Here is a 10,157-nt window from a genome sequence, read left to right on the forward strand (position 1 = left end):
AACATGCTGAACTATTTTCAGTGTTTTTAAAACAATTTAAATTTGTCTTTAGTGAACTAGTGGCTCAGACGGTAAAGGGTCTGTCTGCAATGCGGGAGACCCAGGTTCGATCCCTGGATCAGGAAGATCCACTGGAGAAGGAAATGACAATCCACTCCAGTTCTATTGCCTGGAAAATCCCATGGACAGAGGAGCCTGGTAGGCTACAGTGCATGGGGTCGCAAAGATTCGGACACGACTGAGCAACTTCACTTCACTTTCCCTTCAGTGAACTCAGCTTATAAGTGAAACTTATGTTCATATAAAATAAAATTTTGTTTCATGCCTTTTACATATTTCTTACACCTAAAATTTCACTCTTATGTAGTTAAATTTAACAGTTTTCAATATGCAGGGACATGTACTTTCTTTAGAAAAGCCTATTCTTTTCATAGTAATTTTTTTTTCTTTACAATATTTTATTGGTTTTGCCATACATCAACATGAATCCACCACGGGTGTACACGTGTTCCCCATCCTGAACCCCCTTCCCACCTCCCTCTCTGTACCATCTCTCTGGGTCATCCCAGTGCACCAGCACCAAGCATCCTGTATCCTGCATCGAACCTGGACTGGCAATTCATTTCTTATATGATATTATACCTGTTTCAATGCCATTCTCCAAAATCATCCCCCTCCTCCCTCTCCCACAGAGTACAAAAGACTGTTCTATACTTCTATGTCTCTTTTGTGGTCTCACATACAGGTTTATCGTTACTATCTTTCTAAATTCCATATATATGCGTTCGTCTACTGTATTGATGTTTTTCTTTCTGGCTTACTTCACTCTGTATAATCAGCTCCAGTTTCATCCACCTCATCAGAACTGATTCAAATGTATTCTTTTTAATGGCTGAGTAATACTCCATTGTGTATATGTACCACAGCTTTCTTATCCATTCGTCTGCTGATGGACATCTAGGTTGCTTCCATGTCCTGACTATTATAAACAGTGCTGCGATGAACATTGGGGTACATGTGTCTCTTTCAATTCTGGTTTCCTCGGTGTGTATGCCCAGCAGTGGGATTGCTAGTTCATAAGGCAGTTCTATTTCCAGTTTTTTAAGGAATCTCCACACTGTTCTTCATAGTGGCTGTACTAGTTTGCATTCCCACCAACAGTGTAAGAGGGTTCCCTTTTCTCCACACTCTCTCCAGCATTTATTGCTTGTAGACTTTTGGATAGCAGCCATTCTGACTGGCGTGAAATGGTACCTCACTGTGGTTTTGATTTGCATTTCTGCAAATAAATGATGTTGACTATCTTTTCATGTGTTTGTTAGCCATTTGCATGTCTTCTTTGGAGAAATGTCTATTTAGTTCTTTGGCTCATTTTTTAATTGGGTCATTTATTTTTCTGCAATTGAGCTGCAGGAGTTGCTTGTATATTTTTGAGATAAGTTGTTTGTCAGTTGCTTCATTTGCTATTATTTTCTCCCACTCTGAAGGCTGTCTTTTCACCTTGCTTAGAGTTTCCTTTGTTGTGCAGAAGCTTTTAATTTTAATTAGATCCCATTTGTTTATTTTTGCTTTGATTTCTAATATTCTGGAAGGTGGGTCATAGAGGATCCTGCTGTGATTTACGTTGGAGAGTATTTTGCCTATGTTCTCCTCTAGCAGTTTTATAGTTTCTGGTCTTACATTTATATCTTTAATCCATTTTGAGTTTATTTTTGTGTGTGGTGTTAGAAAGTGTTCTAGTTTCATTCTTTTACAAGTGGTTGACCAGTTTTCCCAGCACCACTTGTTAAAGAGGTTGTCTTTTCTCCATTGTTTATTCTTGCCTCCTTTGTCAAAGACAAGGTGTCCATAGGTGCGTGGATTTATCTCTGGGCTTTCTATTTTGTTCCACTGATCTATATTTCTGTCTTTGTGCCAGTACCATACTGTCTTGATGACTATGGCTTTGTAGTAGAGCCTAAAGTCAGGCAGGTTGATTCCTCCAGTTCCATTCTTCTTTCTCATGGTTGCCTTGGCTGGCTATTCGAGGTTTTTTGCATTTCCGTACAAATTGTGACATTATTTGTTCTAGCTCTGTGAAAAATACCGCTGGTAGCTTGATAGGGATTGCATTAAATCTTTAGATTGCTTTGGGTAGTATACTCATTTTCACTATATTGATTCTTCTGATCCAAGAACATGATATATTTCTCCATCTATTAGTGTCCTCTTTGATTTCTTTTACCAGTGTTTTATAGTTTTCTATATTAGGTACTCTTGCCTAGCAAATCCCATGGACGCAGGAGCTGGTAGGCTGCAGTCCATGGGGTCGCAAAGAGTCGGACACGACTGAGCAACTTCTCTTTCACTTTCATGCATCGGAGAAGGAAATGGCAACCCAATCCAATGTTCTTGACTGGAGAATCCCAGGGACGGGGGAGCCTGGTGGGCTGCCGTCTCTGGGGTCACACAGAGTCGGACACGACTGAAGGGACTTAGCAGCAGCAGCATGTATAGGTCTTTAGTTTCTTTAGGTAGATATATTCCTAAGTATTTTATTCTTTTCATTGCAATGGTGAATGGAATTGTTTCCTTAATTTCTCTATTTTCTCATTATTAGTGTATAGGAATGCAAGGGATTTCTGTGTGTTGATTTTATATCCTGCAACTTTACTATATTCATTGATTAGCTCTAGTAATTTTCTCGTGGTGTCTTTAGGGTTTTCTATGTAGAGGATCATGTCATTTTCAAACAGTGAGAGTTTTACTTCTTCCTTTCCAATTTGGATTCATTTCTTTTCTGCTGTGATTGCTGTGGCCAAAACTTCCAGAACTATGTTGAATAGTAGCAGTGAAACTGTGCACCCTTGTCTTGTTCCTGACTTTAGGGGAAATGCTTTCAATTTTTCACCATTGAGGATAATGGTTGCTGTGGGTTTGTCATATATAGCTTTTATTATGTTGAGGTATGTTCCTTCTATTCCTGCTTTCTGGAGAGTTTTTATCATAAATGGATGTTGAATTTTGTCAAAGGCTTTCTCTGCATCTATTGAGATAATCATATGGCTTTTATTTTTCAATTTGTTAACACGGTATATTACATTGATTGATTTGTGGATATTAAAGAATCCTTGCATCCCTGGGATAAAGCCCACTCTGTCATTTTGTATGATCTTTTTAATGTGTTGTTGATTCTGATTGCTAGAATTTTGTTAAGGATATTTGCATCTGTTTTCATCAGTGATATTGTCCTGTAGTTTTCTTTTTTTGTGGCATCTTTGTCAGGTTTTGGTATTAGGGTGATGGAGGCCTCATAGAATGAGTTTGGAAGTTTACCCTCCTCTGCAATTTTCTGGAAGAGTTTGAGTAGGATAGGTGTTAGCTCTTCTCTAAATTTTTGGTAGAATTCAGCTGTGAAGTTGTCTGGACCTGGGCTTTTGTTTGCTGGAAGATTTCTGATTACAGTTTCAATTTCTGTGCTTGTGATGGGTCTGTTAAGCTTTTCTATTTCTTCCTGGTTCAGTTTTGGAAAGTTGTACTTTTCTAAGAATCTGTCCATTTCTTCCACGTTGTCCATTTTATTGGCATATAATTGCTGATAGTAGTCTCTTATGATCCTTTGTATTTCTGTGTTGTCTGTTGTGATCTCTCCATTTTCATTTCATAGTAATTTTAAAAGAAATGAAAATGGAACAAAGCCTCAGAGAAAGATGGGACTCCATTAAGTGCACCTCACACGTGAATGATAGCACCAGAATAGAACTACAAAGGAGATAAATAATTACTTGTGGAAATAATAGTTGAAAGCTTCCAAAGTTGATGAAAATCATTATTTTATAAATCCAAGAAGGATAAATCCAAAAAGACCCATACACAAGCACATAACAGTAAAATTTTCAAGAGAAAAGAGGCAAAAGACAAAAATCTTCAAAGCAGCAAGAGCAAAACCACATTGTATGTGTAAGATGTCCAGTTAAGATTAATACTGACTTCTCATCAGAACAAATAAGACTAGATTGCTATGGGATCACGTATTTAAGGTGCTGAAAGAAAAAAATATGGTCAGTCATGGTTCTTATAGCCAGCAAAACAGTTTCTCAAAAGTGAAGGCAAAAGAGATCAACTAAGACAAAAACATTTTTTGCTAGCATTACTCACTGCATTTCCTTACAAAAAATACTAAAGGAAATTCTTTTGACTAAAAGCAAATGACCCAAGATGGTAATTAGCATCTATGCAATGTAGAAAAAGCACATAAACCTAATTTGGTAATTGTAATATAAAAGTCAGTATGAATGTATATTTTCCCCCTGAACTTCAACTTGCTGATTAAAAAATTACTATAAAAACAGAAACTGTATAAATGTATACTAAATGGATAACATATATAAATGTAATATATTTGCCACTGATGGCTCAAAGGAAGTGAATAGAAGAAAAGCTGTTTCAGAATAAGCAAATGACACCAAATGTCAACTGAAGTCTGAGGCACAAATGAAGAGAACCAGAAAGGGTAAACAAGGTTCACATAACAAATGTTAAAAATGTACCCTTACTCCTTTTCACCCAGCTTCTTTAAAAAATATATAAAGTAATAACTATAACAATATACATGAAGTTTATAACTATAGTGACATAATATTTATTAATATAATAATAGCACAGAAGAGGGGGATGAGAACAGAGCTATATAGAAGTAATGTTTCTATATTTAACCAGCATTGTGAGTATAAATCTGAACTCAGTTATAAGTTAAGATGTAAATATTAAGGCCCAGAGGACTTACCACACAATATGACATAAAAATTGAAAAAAATTAATTAAAAATTTATAATATCATATTAGAAAATATTCACCTGATGCCAAAGTAATATAACTATGCTTCACATGTTAAAGATGTAATTGAAAAGTGGGTAACAGGAATAGGCAAGAGAGGAATTTCAGTAAAAAGATAAAAATATGAGAGAATCAAATGAAAATACTAAATTTAAAAAGCATTGCATGAGGGATGGAGAATTCCTTCTATGGGCTTATCAAAAAATTCAACAAAGCTGAAGAAAATCTCAATTTGAAAATATGTCATAGTATATTCACTGTACACTAGTTTACTAGTGTTGTTGTTCAGTCACTCAGTCATGTTTGACTCTCAGTGACCCCATGGGCTGCAGCATCCCAGGCACCCCTGTTCTCCACTATCTCCTGGAGTTTGCTCAAATTCATGTTCATTGACTCAGTGATGCCATACAGCCATCTCATCCTCAGCAGCACCTTTTCCTTTTGCCTTTAGTCTTCCAGGGCATCAGGGTTCTTCCACCAAGTTAGTTCTTCAGATCAGGTGGCCAAAGTATTGGAGCTTCAGCATGAGTCCTTTCAATGAATATTAAGCATAGATTTCCTGTAGAATCGACTTGTTGGTCTCCTTGTGGTCCAAAGAATTCTCAAGAGTCTCCTCCAGCACCACAGTTCAAAAGCATCAGTTCTTCAGTGCTCAGCCTTCCTTATGGTCCAAATATCATATTCATGCATGACTACTGGAAAAACTATAGCTTTGAACAGACAGATGTGACTAGATGGCAAAGTGATGTCTCTGCTTTCTAACACTGTCTAGGTTTGTCATAGCTTTCCTCCAAAGGGCAAGCATCTTTTAATTTCATGGTTGCAGTCACCATCTGCAGTGATTTTGGAGCCCAAGAAAAGAAAACCTGTCATTGCTTCTGCTTTTTCCCCTTCTATTTGCCATGAAGTGATGGGACTGTATGCCATTATCTTAGTTTTTTGAATGCTGTCTATCAAGCCGGCTTTTTCACTCTCCACTTTCACCCTCATCAAGAGGCTTTTTACAGCCTCTTCATGCTCTGCCATTAGAGTGGTATCATTCGCACAACTGAGGTTGTTGATATTTCTTCTGGAAATCTTGATTCCAGCCTGTGATTCATCTAGCCCTGCATTTCACATGATGTACTCTGCATATGGGCTACTCTGGGGCTCAGTGGTAAAGAATCTACCTGCAATGCAGGAGCTTCAGAAGACACAGATTCAATCCCTGGGTTGGAAAATCCCCTGGAGGATGGCATGGCAACCTACTGTAGTATTCTTGCCTGCAGAATCCCATGGACAGAAGAGCCTGGTGGGCTACAGTCCATAGGGTTACAAAGAGTCAGACAGGACTGAAGCAAATTAGCATGCATGCACAGCCCTCTGCATATAAGTTAAATAAACAAGGTGACAATATACAGTTTTGTCATATTCCTTTCCCAGTTTTGAACCAGTCAGTTGTTCCGTGTCTGGTTCTAACTGTTGCTTCTTGACTTTGCACACAGGTTTCTCAAGAGACAGGTCACATGGCCTGGTAGTTCATCTCCTTAAGAATTTTCAACAGTTTGTTGTGATCTACACAGTCAAAGGCTTTATCATAGCCAATGAAGCAGAAGTAGATGTTTATTCTGGGATTTCCTTGCTCTACCCATGATCCAGTGAGTGTTGGCAACTTGATCTCTGGTTCCTCTGCCTTTTCTAAACTGAGCTTTTGCATCTGGGACTTCTCAGTTTACATATTTCTGAACCCTAGCTTGAAGGATTTTCAGCATAACTTTGCTAGCATGTGAAATGAGTGCAATTGTACAGTAGCTTGAACATTCTTTGAAATTGCCCATCTTTGGGATTGTAAGGAAAACTGACTCTCCAGTCCTGTGGCCACTGCTGACTTTTCCAAATTTGCTCACATATTGAGGGCAGCGCTATAATGGCATTATCTTTTAGGACTTTAAATAGCTCAGCCGGAATTCCATAACCTCCATTAACTTTGTTCATACTAATACTTCCTAAGCTCCACTTCTCTTCACACTCCAGGATGTCTGGCTCTAGATGAGTGACCACACCATTATAGTTATCCAAGTCATTAAGACCTTTTTTATACAGTTCTTCTGTGTATTCTTGCCACCTCTTCTTAATCTCTTCTTCTGTTAGGTCCTTACCATTTCTGTCCTTTATTGTGCTCATTCTTGCATGAAATGTTCCCTTGTTAGCTGCAGTTTTCTTAAAGAGGTTTCTAGTTTTTCCCATTCTATTGTTGTCCTCTATTTCTCTATATTGTTCATATAAGAAGACTTTCTTTTCTCTCCTTGCTATTCTCTGGAACTCTGCATTCAGTTGAATGTATCTTTCCCTTTTTCTATTGCTTTCACTTCTCTTCTTTCTTCAGCTATGTCTAAGGCCTCCTCAACCACTTCACCTTCTTACATTTCTTATTCTTTGGGATGGTTTTGGTCAGTGCCTCCTGTACAATGTGACAAACCTCCACCCATAGTTCTTCAGGTACTCTGTCTACCAGATTTAATCCCTTGAATCTATTCATTACCCCCACTCTATAATCATAAGGGATTTGATTTGGGTCATACCTGAATGGTCTATTGGTTTTCCCTACCTTATTCATTTTAAGGCTGAATTTTGCACTAAGGAGCTCATGTTCTGAGACACAGTCAGCTCCAGGTTTTGTTTTTGCTGGTTGTTTAGAGCCTCTCCATCTCCCCTGCAAAGAACATAATCTGATTTTAGTATTGACACTCTGGTGATGCCCATGAGTAGACTCTGTAATTACCTTGACCACAGTGTAATGTATCAAAGTCTATTCTTCAGAATTCACATCAGAACAGTATTCTCAGAGGTTTACTCTTTTCCAACCTGATGAATATGATACAGTTGATGATGGAGTAATGTTTGGCAAGGCACTTAATCTCTTACCCTCACTATTTTCTCATTTGTGAAATGGACATCATACTACTTACCTCACAGGACACTGCCTAGGATGTGCAAGGCTTTGTGAAAATCAGGAACAGGTCCTCTTGTGTGAGTGAACTAGAACAATGGGATTCCTCTAGGAAGAAGAGACCTCATGAAATGAACCTGAGAGGAAGGGGTACCTGTCTTTGAGTCTTCAACCCTTTCTCAACCAGCACATTCCCCCCAGGGCCTGTTTGCTGCCAGCAGAGCATGGGTTGGATTGAAGGCCTCACTCACCACCTTCTCTCAGGGTCCTATTCAGTACAAGTAACTCAATAGGCAAGGTGGTCTTGCCTATGCCCACCAACAGAAAGGCACAGTACTGTTGGAAAACATAAGGAAGCCCATCAACCTCTGCTGGGCAGCTCAGTTGCCCCTCTCAATTCAGAGCTTGTAGGAGGTACTGAGTGCCATCATTTTCAGTAAACTCCTACCTCCAAAGCCCTTCCTCCCACAATGTGAAATTTCAGTCATTACCCTGCCAAACAGCCATGCCCTGCAATTGCTGAGGAACTGGGAATGAAGTGGGTAGTGACTCGTTTGTTATGATCGGCCCGCAGAGAAAACCTATGAAAGGGACAATTGGATTTGAAAACAAAGACTCAAAATGCATTATTCAGCCTGAAGTCTGGGTCTGGGAGAGGTCAGAACAGAAAGAGCTGTTTTCAGCAACAGTGAAACACAAGATGCTCCCTCCAGAACTAGTCATTTCACTCTTCTCTGTCTCTACCACACATACACCTCAAAAGGGAGGGGCTAAAGCAATGCCCTGAAGTTTAGCAAAAGGAAGTTTTTCCTCCTTCTGACCAAAATATTTCCATATCTTTACATCACCAATATTTGCCAAGTGAGAAGGATTCCCATCTCCATATCACCCCTCTAGATTCATTCTGTGGCAAAACGGATATAATATCATATGTACTTATTGGTAGGAAGGAGTCCAGGAAAATATGAAACAGAGAGACAAAGAGAAACAGGATATTTTAAAACTTATGGCCATCTTGTCAGAAATTTCACAAAAATATAGGAAAAGAATGAGGAAGAGCTTATGAGGAACAAAGTGCTCATCTCTGCCTTTGAATTCATTATCCATCCATCTCACCCCTCACATGCCCATTTCATTACTTCCCAAGGAAACTCATTTTCAAGAAAATTGTAAACCAATATGGGTGCCATAGAACATTTATGAAAATGTATGCTTTTCTTTTTTCTAGGTCTTCCCACATCCTCAGAATATGTTTTCTTGAGTTCACAGGGAAAGCAAATAGAAACAAACATTGTGAGTTTCTAGTGAGTAGAGCCCGGATCTCATTTTTACATGTCTTGTCTACTTCAATGGCCTGATCAGGAGTTGTAGATTCTATTTTATTTTCATAATGGAGACAATTTAAGAGTAGCATATTCTAGAAACTGACTCATCTAAAGTCAAGATCACACCATCTAAATTGAGAGAACAGTTAATCTTTGATGAGCTGACAGCAACTTTTCACTCCATCTCGAAGAGCCTGTTTGACTTTGTCATTCTGCAGAGTGAAGATGAAAGGGTTCAGCAAAGGAGTTAACACACAAATCAACAGGGAGACTATCTTATTGTACTCGGCTGCCTGTGTTTGCTTGGGTTTCACAAACAGGAACAAGCAGCTGCCATAGCCGTTGACAACAAAGGTGAAGTGGGAGGCACACGGAGAGAAGGCTTTCCTGCGGCCAGAGGCGGTGGGGATCGTGAGGATGGTGGAGATGATGTAGGTGTAGGAGACAATTGTTGGGGCCAGTGAACCAATGATAATGAAAACAGCCATTAAAAACAGAACAAACTCTGTGAAAACAGTGTCATCACAGGACAGCTTGAGCAACTGACCTCGGTCACAGAAAAAATGGTCTAAGACGTTTGATTTGCAGAAGGTAAACTGAAATGTGGCATAGACTGGCCAGATTTCGGAAAGGAACCCAAACACCCATGACCCAATCACCACCGAGATGCAGGTGTGGCTGTTCATAAGGGTATTGTACCTCAAGGGGTTACAGACAGCCACGTAATGGTCCACAGCCATCACTCCCAACAGGGCAAACTCTGTGGTGCCCAGAGCAAGGTACAGGAAGAGCTGGGTGACACATGCAGCCAGAGATGCTGTCTGCATCCCAGGGAGCAACAACCCCCCGAGCATCACGGGGACGATAACAGATGTCAGCATTTCCAAGGCAGAGAGATGAGCAAGGAAGAAATACATGGGGGAATGGAGACGTTTATCAACACAGATAATCACAATGATGACGGTGTTCCCCATTACTGTCACTGAGTAGAAGAGAAAGAATACAGCGAAAAGAATGTGATGGAGTTCCTGGGGCCCAGGGAAGCCTAAAAGGCAGAATTCAGTGGCACTTGAGTGATTGCTCATCAT

At 39.5% G+C, this 10,157-nt stretch overlaps 1 protein-coding gene across 1 annotated transcript; it reads right to left on the reverse strand.

Moving 5' to 3' along the window:
• Positions 9,216-10,157, reverse strand: LOC108635908 (olfactory receptor 9A4-like). Its single transcript, XM_018047511.1, has one exon. It carries the CDS (start codon positions 10,155-10,157, stop codon positions 9,216-9,218), a length of 942 nt encoding a protein of 313 aa, XP_017903000.1.

The sequence above is a fragment of the Capra hircus genome, chromosome 4 (genome assembly GCF_001704415.2).
Source record: "Capra hircus breed San Clemente chromosome 4, ASM170441v1, whole genome shotgun sequence".
Classification (NCBI taxonomy): Eukaryota; Metazoa; Chordata; class Mammalia; order Artiodactyla; family Bovidae; genus Capra; species Capra hircus.

Excerpts from the sequence above, each read along its gene's own strand:
- LOC108635908 (XM_018047511.1), bottom strand. The coding sequence starts at position 10,157 with ATGATGAGCAATCACTCAAGTGCCACTGAATTCTGCCTTTTAGGCTTC.